The sequence below is a fragment of the Atta cephalotes genome, assembly GCF_000143395.1.
Source record: "Atta cephalotes unplaced genomic scaffold scaffold00044, whole genome shotgun sequence".
NCBI lineage: Eukaryota > Metazoa > Arthropoda > Insecta > Hymenoptera > Formicidae > Atta > Atta cephalotes.
The window spans coordinates 532,144-545,734 of NW_012130108.1; the positions used below are offsets into that span (position 1 = coordinate 532,144).

The 13,591-nt window shown below is 34.3% G+C and overlaps 4 protein-coding genes across 4 annotated transcripts in view; 3 read left to right on the plus strand and 1 right to left on the minus strand.

Moving 5' to 3' along the window:
• Positions 1-404: 404 nt before the first annotated feature.
• On the minus strand, positions 405-2,833 carry LOC105622374 (COP9 signalosome complex subunit 6). Its single transcript, XM_012203798.1, has 5 exons — positions 2,614-2,833; positions 1,231-1,514; positions 940-1,105; positions 656-849; positions 405-545 (listed from the first exon to the last, which is right to left on the minus strand). The coding sequence occupies exons 1-5, from the start codon at positions 2,831-2,833 to the stop codon at positions 405-407; spliced, it is 1,005 nt and encodes a 334-aa protein (XP_012059188.1).
• Positions 2,834-4,429: 1,596 nt separating this feature from the next.
• Positions 4,430-5,527, plus strand: LOC105622375 (phosphatidate cytidylyltransferase, mitochondrial). Its single transcript, XM_012203799.1, has one exon. The coding sequence runs from the start codon at positions 4,430-4,432 to the stop codon at positions 5,525-5,527; it is 1,098 nt and encodes a 365-aa protein (XP_012059189.1).
• Positions 5,528-6,473: 946 nt separating this feature from the next.
• LOC105622376 (uncharacterized protein DDB_G0283697) lies at positions 6,474-9,328 on the plus strand. Its single transcript, XM_012203800.1, has 4 exons — positions 6,474-8,165; positions 8,407-8,577; positions 8,943-9,071; positions 9,170-9,328. The coding sequence occupies exons 1-4, from the start codon at positions 6,474-6,476 to the stop codon at positions 9,326-9,328; spliced, it is 2,151 nt and encodes a 716-aa protein (XP_012059190.1).
• A 3,403-nt stretch (positions 9,329-12,731) lies between these two features.
• LOC105622377 (E3 ubiquitin-protein ligase RNF13-like) overlaps positions 12,732-13,591 on the plus strand; it is a 4,143-nt gene continuing 3,283 nt past the window's right edge. The window contains exon 1 of the mRNA XM_012203801.1: positions 12,732-12,908. Within this exon, the coding sequence (XP_012059191.1) occupies positions 12,732-12,908 (177 nt within the window). The remainder of the gene's footprint in view (positions 12,909-13,591) is intronic.

Genomic DNA, 13,591 nt, shown 5'->3' on the forward strand with positions numbered 1-13,591 from the left:
TTATAATATAATTTGACTAAATATTAAATCGATATTAACGTAAAGCAAAAAAATCTCTTGAAACGCATCACAGTTTTTATTAATATCACACGTTATTGTTAATTGAAATGTGTTAAAACATACCATTTATACAAGACAGCATTTAATAAATATTACTTCTGAATGATATTAACGATATAATGTATGTTTCGGGTGATTCTTACTCTCTATCATTTGCTATTACATTTTATTTCAAAAAGACTGCTATGTAACTTCTTTACTTTATTTATATTCGATACAACGTACCTCTAGAAGTACTATCCCTCGATTAAGTTGGCTGTTTAAACTTTAATCCTGAGTTCGATACTTAGTTATCTAAGAAGTAAAAAAAGACATGTATAAAAACAATAGAATCTATTTACATATCAGAAGAAAAGACTTCGTAGACGTCGTCCCACGCCTTGTCTATCGTACAGGATATTAAATTTGTTTACAAATTGATTTATATTATTACAGCCTTTAGTTATAATACCGAGATACGTCATCAAGCCAAAATCATTGCATTGCTGTTAACATAAAAAATAAATTAGATTAAAACAACTAATTAATAAAATTATATTTTTATAGTGTATTCTTTTAAATGCATATATTAATAATTATATAAGCATATACTAACGTTGTAAAAGTCAGCCTTAAATTTCGGATTGTTCAGAACAGGCAGTCGATGACTCAAAGAACATGCTGCTCGAAGAACCTCATGATTTCCTTTTAATTCTCCATTCTGTACAGCTTGCACATATCTTAGAACGAGTTTCACCCTCGCATGCAACATTTTTATGGCACTGTGTTGCGCCGTTAAGTGTTCAGCCACTGAAGTTAAATATTTGAATTATTTACTGTTGATTTTGACAGTTTATCGCAGTATAAAAGTTATCTTAATTGCATTGTTGTATTACTCACCTACTGAGCATTCGCCTTGATCGTTGTTACACATCCTTTGTACGTGATCGACTCCAATTCTCTCAGCTTCCTCTGTAGCTAATGTGTAAGTTAATGGAACAAATAACATGGTAGCCTCACCATTAACTAAATCGATCACCGATTCATACATAGAGACAGATAAGTGCTGCAACAATCATTCTTAAATACTTTCATGTATTTAAAAACTAATAAAAAAAAAGAAAGATATTTTCTCATAGAAACATATTTCAATAAAAATAAATTCATACACTTATTTATATATTTTCTCACCTCTGTGTTTTTTGGTCTTGGATCTAGTTTCAGTAACACAGGACTTTCATTAATTTCACAAAGTTGCTTGTGCACTCGAATGTCTTTCTCGGTGGGCATATCACCGGTTGTATACCAGCCCAAAAAGTCCATTTCACTGAAAACTTGTTTAAATTGCTCCTCCTTTGTGGTATAATATTCCCTATCGATTATGACATCATCGCCGATGCAAGTGAACAGCAGCTCAAAGGAATTCATAATTTCTATGTTACGACCTTTCTGCTTACCAATCAGAGCACCATACACTGAAAGTATTTTAGAAACAGTACTACATTAGAAACAGTACTAATAATTCATAGAATTATTAATAAAATTTATCAAATTTATGACTATGACCTCTAGAAATACTTTAACTGCATATTAATATCTCAAAATCATTTCAGAATTTATATTGATCTGTATTCATATATCTCACTTTCATCCATAAGTATGTTCATTTATTTCTGAGATTTTATAGTATATGTATTATAATATAAAAACATGCTAGCTATACTGTAATAAAATATGGCTCAAATAATTCAAATAAAAGAAATTGTGCTAAGAAGGGCTACGAGCCAAACAAATTTTAATGTACATAATATGACACATTGATTGACATTAAATAAAACATAAAAGTAAAAACTTTTAATCATTTTTTTATCATTGTATCTCTATAAGTATTCTTTTATTAGCCTAATTTAATCAACTGTTTTATATTTATATTAGTTTTATAACTTTGAAAAGGATCCAATTAGGATCAAAATTTAGTTCTATGTAAACATATTTTTATCTTTGTTTTTACTTTTATGTTTTATTTAACGTCAATTGTATCATATTACATTTAAAATTTGTTTGTTTGACTTAGCCCTTCTTAGCTCAATTTCTTTTATGCTAGATATACATCTATTTACAAAAGTAAGAAAAGTATGAATATAAATATATATTATCATATATAAGTTAATATCTATATAATACCAAAATTTTTAGCATATAATTAGGCCCCTACTTTGTAACTCTTAACACCAATAACAATATTATTACATTGTAGTATAATTTTATTATAAGAGATAAAAAAAGCTGTATAATAATTATTGGTGCTTTCTAGCAAGAGATGCAACTCAATGATCATTTCATCTTTGTTTAACTTTAGCAAACAACAAGAACATAATAATTCAGTCTTATATTATATCTCTCTGTCACTGTCTCTTACACTGCATCTTACTCTCTGTTTCTTATTAGAAAGTTGATATAACAACATTGATATTATCGTTGAGAGTTATAGAATAGGGGCCTTAATTAACAATGTATGCTAATATTTGCATCTACTATTGGGCTTGCTATTAATTATTAAAAGGGAAATCTTACCCAACTGGTCACTGCCCTCCTGAGCCCTGAGCCTGGTCCAGTGCTCACTGACATTCATGATCACCAACGGATGCAAGCTGATGGATACGGAGCCGATGGTGCCCGAAGAGGCCATGACTTTGACACTTCCGGACATCCTCGGTGTCCTATCGAAGGTATCCTCATCGATTTCCATCGCCGTTTGTTCATTTGTATTTTCTTCAGGCACGTCGACCTCCATGGCGTTTCCCGGTCGTTTACGTCTTCTCTGACTTTGCTTGATCCGTGAAAACCAGTGCGGAGATTCCAGACAAAAAGAAAGAGAGACAAAGAGGAGCGAACGACAATTCTGTAGAAACTAATTGGAATTAATCAACGCGAATCCCCTGAAATCACTGAGATATCTGTCGTACAATGATCAAATCAGGGCCGAAGCGATCCAATGCGGACGGCCATCTGCGGTCATCGCGTCGATCCTTTCTCATCGAGAAAGAGAAGTCGCGTCGAGAAAGATCGATATCTCGAGATATATCAATCATCTTGTGCAAGCATTTTAAAAGCATATTATATTCTTAAGGTGCCTTTTCATGCACTCATTTTCAGCGTCAAAATAGTCAAGTGATCAAAATCGACGCTTGATATTTGTCAAATTCTTTCATATGACTTATTATGATGTCAAAAATGAACATCGGCATGAAAACCTTGATGTAACTCCGAATTCAAATAACCGCGGCAACATGGCAGCATAAGTATTACGTTCTCATTGGTTGTTGGAAATTATGCTCGAGAGCACACCAAGGTCTGTTCGAAAGTTATCTTTTATATGCGATTTTCTCAATACATTTTAGCTATAATTTGAGCTTTTTTACATTTTCTTCTCCAAAAGTCACTCGGAAATTCTTCTAACCTTTTTGCACCCCTCCCCCCCCAAAAGATCTTCCGATAAAGAGAAAAAAAAATCTTCTTTTGGTAGAAATTCTATTAAATTCTACTAAATTGCATACAAACAACGAGAACAGACTTCGCGACTTCGTGCAGCGACCTATGTTAGCTACGTTTGCTATGTTCAGCGTTGTCGCCGAATTCCCGGATCGCGGCGTCACGTTTAAAGGGCAAAGGGGACCGATTCGCTTCGTCACGGAACTTTCGAGTTTATATATAATGGCGAGTTCTTTCTATTTGCGTTTTAGCAAGTGAAATTCTCGCGTCATATCCGATCGTGACGAGAAGGCGACGCGACAACTCGCCACGAATACGAAGGTGTAAGTCACGATTCTTTTATAGCATATATACATGAACTTGAGTCTGGTATTCACGCGGGTGTACATATTCGTTTCATATCGCGAAAAGATCTGGTTGGATTGAAAACGATCTGAGCTGGTTTTTTCCTTGGTGATCCTTTTGGAATCGTTTCATTAGTCTCTTTCCGAGAAAGGAACAGTCCCACCCCCTTCAATGAGTAAGTAGACTCGAAAGCGAACTATTTATGAGTTGCATTTCTAGGTTAGATGGACGAATGTATTGGGAAAACGCGCGGTTGACCGATTTGGCAATTTCTCAGGCATTTATCGTTGGCACCTAGGACGAGAGACATTACGACTCGATAATTGTCTGTCATCTTCGACGTTTCATCCTCGAATCTCGATGATCGCCACGGCGTAAAACATCAACCTTCTTGGTGCGAACTGCAATGTTGGCTGCGTCATGATCATAGAGTGTATCCTTTAGCTTTTCTTCGTTAAAATTAGACAGGACAGTGTAAGAGGCTTCCTGAAATTATAGGTATTATTAACACGCTGGAAAATACCTATTGTATTGGATCTTTGGATAATCCAGAATGATGGATAAAATTATCAAAATGCCCCAACTGAAATATTTACTTGAGGAGTTTCCCAGGAATATGAAATTTTGTTTTGCTTATGGATCAGGTGCGTTCAAACAAATTAACAATGATGGAAATAACATGCTGGATCTCATATTCGTTGTACGCAATGCTAACAAATGGCACGCAGAGAATTTGGCGAAAAATCTCAAGCATTACGCTCAACCATTAAGATATCTCGGTCCTAAAGCAATCACTAATGTTCAAGAAGGATCAGGCGCTAAAATATTTTACAATACGTTGGTGAGAACAAACCAAGACCAGCTTATTAAGTATGGCGTGATATCCGAGGTTTCGTTGGTGGAAGATTTGTTAGACTGGAACAACCTGTACTTAGCTGGGAGATTGCATAAACCGGTTAAGGTATTGATGGAACCGGATGAGAATTCTCAACTGCGTATGGCACTAGTGCAGAATTTACATTCAGCTGTGCATGCAGCTCTGTTGTTACTACCTGAACATTTTACAGAGATTGACTTTTTCAAAAGGGTCACTAGTTTATCTTATCACGGCGATTTTCGAATGATTTTCGGTGAAAATAAAGATAAGATCAGCAACATTGTGTTGCCACAATTGCCTCATTTCAAGCAGTTGTACGAACCGATCTTGAAACATTTTGACAATTACGTAGATATTCCAAAATCAAATGACATGGCTGTCATGTGTAATCAAGACACCAGCCCCGCGACTAAAATCCATCATTTGAATCATTTACCTAGAACACCCCAGATTAAACTAGTCAGGATGTGGTCACATGGGCCAAGATCGAAAGACACGGAAGATTGCTTGCGTGCGATCGCACATGATCCTGAATGTTGTGATTTGTTGGATCAATGTTTGAAAGAGATCGTTTGGAGGTCTAGTGTAACGCAAAGTCTAAAGGGAATCGTAACCGCGGGGCTTATAAAATCCGTTAAGTACAGCGGCTCCAAGATAATTAAGATGTTACAGTCCAATCCGTTATCTAAACCTGATCCGAATAAAATCAATAAAATTGTTGAAACTGTTGTAAAGAAGACAAAGCCTAAGAACGCTGAGAAACGCGTCGAGTAGTTACCAGTATTCTTTTAGATAAAGCTAATCCAAATTATATGTATATATACATATATATACATACATTATTACATTTGTAAATTCTTATACGAAGCCTGTATCACAAATAAAATGAATAGTTATACTCAATAATGTAATATTTTATTTATGGGTATTATTTGATACCTTCAATTTGTGGTATACGCTTGTAAAACGACAGCTTTTTTTTTCTTCAAAATAATTGTTCCATTGAGATAAATTGAAACTTTGTCAAAATTGCTTATTATATATTACCGACAATCCAAAATAACTTACATATAGTCGTATAATATACACGTATTATATAGAGTATTATACACCATTTTAATTGCAAATATCTCGAAAAATATATAAGATACGAAAAAATGTTTCAGATAAAAGTGAAACGATTTTGTAGAAGCGCCAAAAATATATAAAGGTCATCTTTTTGAAATAGAATTATATAATTTTTTTACCTAATATGATTTCTAATTATTTTACATATAAAAGTATTAAGATAGAGAAATAAAAAAAACCAATAGTTTACGAGATATTTTATACTTTATTCTAGTACATATTTACATGAAATATGAATTAAACATCTTGTAAATTATTAAGTTTTTTGTAATCATACTTTAATATTTTTATGAATAGAATAACGAAATGAATCGATTGATATAAAGAAAACAGTTCTAATATATATATATATATATATATAGAAGTAAAATTGTAGAGATAATTTTTTAAATAAACATTTTTTCGTATCTTATATAATTTTTTCAAGAGATATTCGCCTAGTTTTAAATTAAAATGAGATACTCTATATATGTATATTATACACATAAATTATAATATTATAATATATATTATATAATAATTTATATACACACTTATCAATAAAGATTCAACTTATAATAATTTTATCGTGCTTTCAGCATGTAACTAGATTATGACAGCGATGGATTCTGATTCTGAGAGTCAAGATAGCGATGATGGACGGCGATTTCGTTTCGAAGCTACGCGTAAGGATTCGGCCGCGACTGTGGATACTACAGACCGAACAAAGACACTTAAGAGACATAAATCATTATCCCATGGCGAGAACTATCAGGACAGGAAAGAACGATCCAAACACGAGAGCAAAACGGATGACAAGGATTTCAGACACTTCACAAAGCATTCGAAACATGAGTTGAGAAACTTAAAACAGGAGGATAGTAAAAATTCGCACAAAGACCACAGGGAAAACAGATCTGGATTCGCTACGAACGACAGAGGCTCCAGAAATTCCAACGGGGGTGACGCGAGAGAGAGATCGCGTGATTCGAAACGGCAATCGGACAGGGATCGAAGCGTCCACCGGATGCAACGATCGCGGGAACATTCGTACGAGAGAAACCATCACGACGAGCGAGCATCAAGTGATAAACACCGAGGTCGACCTCGAAACGAAAGACACAAGCATCGTTCTCGTGATAGGAGTCGAGATAGATCTCATCAGTCCAGTAGAGTCAAGTCTTCGAATGACGATCATCGGTCTCGAGAAGATCACGGGAGGCACGACTCTTCTAGGAAACTATCGAAGGAGAACAGGTCACAGAATTCAAGGGATTGTTCCTCGCCTAAGAACACTGAGCGAGAGCGCAGTCACAGTGAGACTCGCTCGAGCGAGAATACTAAGAAGGATTCGTCGATAGAAACTCAAGATTGCAAGGATTTGGATCTATCGCAATTCGATGTTTTATCGGAGACCGATGAGAACATGTCCGACAGTCGGGATTCCGAGAGCCGAACATCGTCTCCGCACTCGCGTAAGATCAAGCTGAAAAGACATGATTCCGAAATCCGGACGGAAAGTTATGCAAAGCGAAAGAACGACGACGAAGACAGCACGAGAAAACTGCGGGAGGAATTAAAGGTAAAAAGAAGGAATTATGATCCGGCATCTAGTTCCAGTAATAATAATCCTAGTGCCGTTTCAGATTCCTTACTCAACTCTGCATCGCACGCGACACTCTTGGTAACGAGAGAGGCTTGTATGGACTCTGAGAGAGAAAAGTCTGAGTATCGTGAAGAGGAAAAAATGTTTATTTATGATAGTAATGTCGAATGTTCGAACTCGAGAGAGAGATATTTGCGCTCTAATGCTTCTTCGGATGAACATGATTACGAAAAGAATATGAATCAAGCCGGATCCACGTATGGTCCGCTTTTACCACCAGGATTCGTATCTAATGTGTCCGACGGTAATAAACTTGATTCCGAGATAAATATTCTCGAAGAGAAAATTAACGATGAGGTTGATGGAAAAAATATGAATTTTATTGGATCTCGTTTGCTACCTCAATTAAACGATCGTCAAAGCATAGAGCGAGAAGATGCAGTGGATGCTGTTTTCGGGCCAGCACTGCCACCACATTTGTTACAACAACAACGAAAGAAAGATTCGCTGGATAGAATTATCGGCCCTGTGCTACCTGATGTTCTGAAATCGTATGAAGACGATTTGATTGCGAATTCCGATGACGATTCTATGATAGGTCCTCTACCTGTGGATCATCCAGCTCTAAGAACTAGCCGCGTACACGAGCAATTAGATCTAAGAGCACAAAAAATTAGGAATGAAAAATATTCGGAAGAGGTAAAGAAAATTTTTTCTTTTTTAGATGTCCATATTTTCATTTTTTTATTATCTAATTATCCTGGAAAAGATTTAAGTTTTTATTTTTGCTCTCGTTATTTGTATTCTTATAAAATTTCTTGTATACAGAATAATAGAGAAATAAAGTCGGATATTTAGTATAAGATAACTATCCAGTATCCGAATAAATTGTTATTGGGGATTATTAGTTTCGTCATCGAGAAAGAAATTTATATTTCAGATGGATATCGGAAATAAACGTGAGGAATGGATGACTGAGTTACCATCCGCTCAAGCTGCTAATCTTGGATTAGGCCCGCGCAAATTCAAGCTTCGAGATGGTCCAGATATGTCAGATAGATCATGTTGGACTGATACACCAGCACAAAAAGCTCGGAAGCAGATGGACTTGGTAAATATAAGAAATATGCTACTATACTATCTCTGTATACTATCTTCAATTACAAATGTGAGGTATTCTATTTATGTTACCATGAAAGTTTTAGAATTTTATGCATGTATAGTAGAATTCCATTTATCTAAATTTGTCTATTAGGAAACAAGAAAATTTCGATAACTAATTAATTCGAATAATAAAGGCTCATTAGCCTTATTATCAGTACTTATTAGTTAATTATAATAGGAGTTGACGTTCAAAAAATTAAAGTCGACCACGTCGGACTCCTATTATCCGAATTATGGATAATAAGAGTTATAGTTTGTATAATGGAATATAAATGGAGTTCTACTGTACTAATGTTATGGCATACTTTTTAGGAAGCAAAAAGATTCAGAGAATCAGAGAAAAAACATGTAAATGAATATCACAAGGAAGTGGATACAAGCAGAAAACATGAGAGATCGTTACTAGAAATGCACCAAAGCAAAATTGTCAAGAAAAAGAAGGTAACTTAATTCATCTTTTTAAGTTACAATCTTCAAATTATCAAATTAATTATTTCCATACATTCGCTGGAGTGTACTATATACATTTTATTCTTTAGAAAGAGGAAAAAGAAGCAAAACGAACTGGAATATCAACAAGAAGGCCTTTTGATAGAGATATCGATTTACAAGTCAATCGATTTGATCAAGCACAAAAGAAGACTATTCTGATGAAAGCGCAGTTGCTCGACGATAGATTCTCACGTGGACAAATTTAACGAGTTCGAGTTTTCCTGGGGATAAAATTATAGTAACTGTAAATAATTGCAAATTGTAAAGGGAGTTATATTCTGTATTAAATACATTGAGATTTGCAAGTTGATCGATTTGATCAAGTAGAAAGAAAGAAAGAAACTACTGATGAAAATACAGTGGCTCGCGGCAATGGATTCTCGCATAGACAAAACGGACTTGAATTCTGGGAATAAAATTACGGTAATTTTGTAAATAGTTGTTAATGAAGCTTAGATTCTACATTAAATACACGGGAAATTGGCAGATATCGAATGTTGTTTGACGGTGCCTTGAATTAACAGAATTCTCGCCATCTTGACTGACAATTTTACATGAATGTTTTAGCAGAATGTCAGTTTCGTTATATCATCGTCATATTCATGTTCTTCTGATTGTGATTTTTTTTTATAAGACATTTTTTACAAAAACGACATTTTGCTGTAGATCAACTAACTTTCGTCAAATATTATTTCGATTTTAATCTCAGTTCTTCAGCTTTTTCCGAAACGAATGTATCGTTGTAAATTGTATCATGGTTGGATTGTTGTTATTTTTATATTGCGGCTACAAATCGAATGTGTTGTTTTAGACAAAACTTTTCCCGTTGTGTGTCCTGCACATCGTATTTCATAATGTGCAACTTGCAACGAATTTGCATAAATTACAATCGAACGAAGGTTTTATAAATATTGTAATGTATATAATGTTGTTCTGTATGTAATGCATCATAAAAAAAGAAAACGACAGTGATGCACATGTCGTAATAATAATGATTGTACGGTACATTTCTGCTCGTATAAAATAGATACGCCATTCGTTGTTTGTTTGTTATTTTCTATAAGTGAAACAGTACAAAATATATAGTGCGACATTTAGCACTGTTGATACGTATCTTTATAGGAGGTACATATTGGCGTGGTTGTAGTAAATGCAAGTAAAACTGCATTGTCACACTTGTATTTTCGAGAATAGAAGATATATCACACTGATTTCACATACATGTTTTCAAAAGACGGTTCTATATTTTGGTAGGCCTGAAACAACATTTTAAGACAACAATTGAAACAATTGTAGTATCCCAAAGATCTCAAACTTCGTTAGTTTATTGATCTTTGTGAATCTGCTAACGCACTTTGTCATGGCACGAGATACGAATCGAACAATTATCAGATTTGATGATATAAATTTATTATGATGATTTATTATTTTCTGCCGAGAATTTATGTCAATCTTTGAATTTATACACACAAAAATAAAATATGTTTTGATTAAAGTTATTTCACCGTTTTCTTTAACGTTTTATTTGTCAATTTGTCAATTAATTTTTATTTGATTGAACACAATGCAGTAGCGATTATTGTTTTAATGAAATAGAAGATAAAATAAATATGTAGTTTGCTATTGAAACTCGAAATATTTTTTCTATAATTTTTAAATCGTACAGGAATTTTTTGAATAAATTTGCTAATCGCTGATTAAATAGCAAACTAAACACTCAGTTTATTTCTTTATACATTTTATCTTCTGTTTAAAGCGTTAATCAATACATTAATAAAAAATAATTTTATGATTTCAAGAATAAATCAAATATAAACAAATATAAACAGTTGGAATATACTTATTATTTAAGTTATAAAATGAGTTAATATCGCATTGTTCAACCCAATAAAAATTAGATGTAATAAGATCAGATTATATAATCAGCTAAAATAAATAAGATATTATTATATAATATATAATATAATAATTAGAGATCCTATAATAATATAATTTCCATAATATCTATTACATTATTATAATATTATGATGATATCATTATTATGATATTATATAATTATCAGAATAATAATTATAACATTATAATTAGATATTCCATTATATAAAAAATGTCATTAAATATTACATATTTCTCTTTTTTGAGAGGACAAAAAAAAGCAAAAAGTCCAAAAGATCGGCTACAAAGAACAAATTAAAAAAATTGCGTGTCGAGGCCGTCTCTCGCCTACGCACGCACGCGATTGGCCGCAAATCACACGCACTAATACGAGTCGTACTGTGTGCGAGTCCGACTGACTAACAACTTGTCTCATTGTAGTTGATTATAGTTAGTCAATTCCTTTGCACGGCGAGCGACACCGATCGATCGACGTCGCCGTTGTCAATCGTGCGCCCCGCCGTTGTCCGCTCGCGTCGTCGCCGTTTCTCCCGTCGTCCGACGTTCATAGGAAGACTGATCGAAGAATGAGACGCAACTAACCTCGAAAGCGACGTTCGTGACGTGCCTGTCTCTTCCGTCGCCCGGTCACGCGAGTGAGTCAGGGACGATCTAGGTTATCCAGGAAGAATTCTAGAAGCGTTTCCTGGATAGAAATATTCGAGAGGGATTCGCATAAGGATATTCGAGAAAGGAAGAAAAGGAAGACAGTGGAGAGAAGAGGATCTTTCCTCCCCTCTTCCCCGAGGAACTGTCCTCGTCAATGATCGATCGAGGAACGTTCACGACGTTGAGTGACTAATAGTCGCGTGCGGATGAGAGACTCGCGATTGACCTCGTATCTAGTACCCTCGATACGAGTACGTATCCTCCGAGATCTAGTATCCTCGATACGAGTACGTATCATCTACGTCCCTTCCGCGAAATCACGCTGCTCCTCGCGACGTCGGTTATCTACGATCAAAATCGAGCGAGCCCGTTGATCTGGTTCTGCACGCATCTCATTCGCATACAATTCGTACATATCATCGATTTTCCTCGTCTCCGAGCAAAAATCGTCAACACGAAACTCGAATTCGTCTCGTGGAGTAAACGACCGTTCCCATTGACATTAGGTGTTTTCTCCGCGCTCTTCGTCGACGAGATCGAAGATCTCTCTTTCTCTTCCTCTCCGCCGCATGGATTACAGAGGCAGCTGCGTGGAGATTCACTTACAAATCGTAGATTGGAACAAATTGGCTTTGTCGAATTTTGGAGCAATTTCTTGGGAGATTATTATGTATTAAGCGCGATTTGTGGAATCATTTAGTACTCTACCGGCCGCGCACATCATGTTTGTTTACTTTTGTTTAAATTGGGCGTGTATTGTAAATCACTTCATTTAGAATACGGGTATCGCATGTGTCTATTGTAGGATCAATATCTAAGAGTTTGTTAGAGATCTATTCCGTGAATATATTTGAGCAACAGAATGTAATTTTGAAATTAACAAGAAGGAATATAATAATATTTATTTTTTCCAGAGCAGCCTGGCTGCATTTTTTAAGATGTACTTCTGCCTGCATTGGATGTCACTCTTTATAATATCAGCAAAGTAAACCTAACAATGAATCATTTGAACGAGGGGAAATACTGAATTTGATGAAAAGGTGGATGTTTAGACCGATTTCAAAATGCGTCAATGCTGTTTAAACCACCAAATCCTGTTATGGCTTATCTTCCTGATTTTCTTCGCTGCATACAGCAGTGCGGATATTCTAGTGTTTTCTACAATTGGAAGACAAATCGAAGAGGAGTTTCGCGATATGCCTGCCAAGTTTGGAGGCATAATATCTCCGGAAGGCATTAAGGTATGTTTTTGAATTTGTTTTATAATAAATTATATATATGTAATTTCTTATAGCAGGGTGTTCAGTTTTTTTAATTTCTTGAATCCTAGAATTATTCTAGAATTTAATGTATATGTTCTAGAAAACTTTCCTGGAATTTCAGGACTGATCTGGAATTTTTATTATTCTTTATGATATTTATGATGGGATGATTACAAATGAAAAAGTTGCAAGTAACTTTGAGATTATGAAATCTAAATTTAATGAAGTGTCAATAAATTAATAATTTTAATAACAAGATGATGCTTGGACATTAATGAAAAGAAATTGTGTTTGGGTGCAAGCCCTCCCTTAAAGATTCAATAGGACAAGTTACTAATAGAAAACTTGAATTTAATATTTGCATATAATAGAATATAATAGAATATAATAGAAAAATTATCTATTAAATGTTTATTTGATATTAGTTATAAATATAAAGTAAATAATATTGTTTCAAATTTATTTGTGTTTTAATTCATTTGTTATATAGAATCTTAACTTGAATACATATAATATTGAATAATATCGCGAATCAATAAAACTTAATTAAATAATGAAAATTAATTGACCTAGAAAAAGAAAAATTTTTATCTAGAATTATCCTCGGATTAATTAATCATATATCACCGGACACTTGTATAATAAATAACGTGTGTGTGTGT

Excerpts from the sequence above, each read along its gene's own strand:
- LOC105622374 (XM_012203798.1), bottom strand. The coding sequence starts at position 2,833 with ATGGAGGTCGACGTGCCTGAAGAAAATACAAATGAACAAACGGCGATG. Across the intron at positions 1,106-1,230 it reads CAAGACCAAAAAACACAGAG|CACTTATCTGTCTCTATGTA; the intron begins GTGAGAAAATAT and ends TGATTGTTGCAG. Across the intron at positions 546-655 it reads TTAAGGCTGACTTTTACAAC|CAATGCAATGATTTTGGCTT; the intron begins GTTAGTATATGC and ends TTATGTTAACAG.
- LOC105622375 (XM_012203799.1), top strand. The coding sequence starts at position 4,430 with ATGATGGATAAAATTATCAAAATGCCCCAACTGAAATATTTACTTGAG.
- LOC105622376 (XM_012203800.1), top strand. The coding sequence starts at position 6,474 with ATGACAGCGATGGATTCTGATTCTGAGAGTCAAGATAGCGATGATGGA. Across the intron at positions 8,166-8,406 it reads ATGAAAAATATTCGGAAGAG|ATGGATATCGGAAATAAACG; the intron begins GTAAAGAAAATT and ends TTTATATTTCAG. Across the intron at positions 8,578-8,942 it reads CTCGGAAGCAGATGGACTTG|GAAGCAAAAAGATTCAGAGA; the intron begins GTAAATATAAGA and ends CATACTTTTTAG.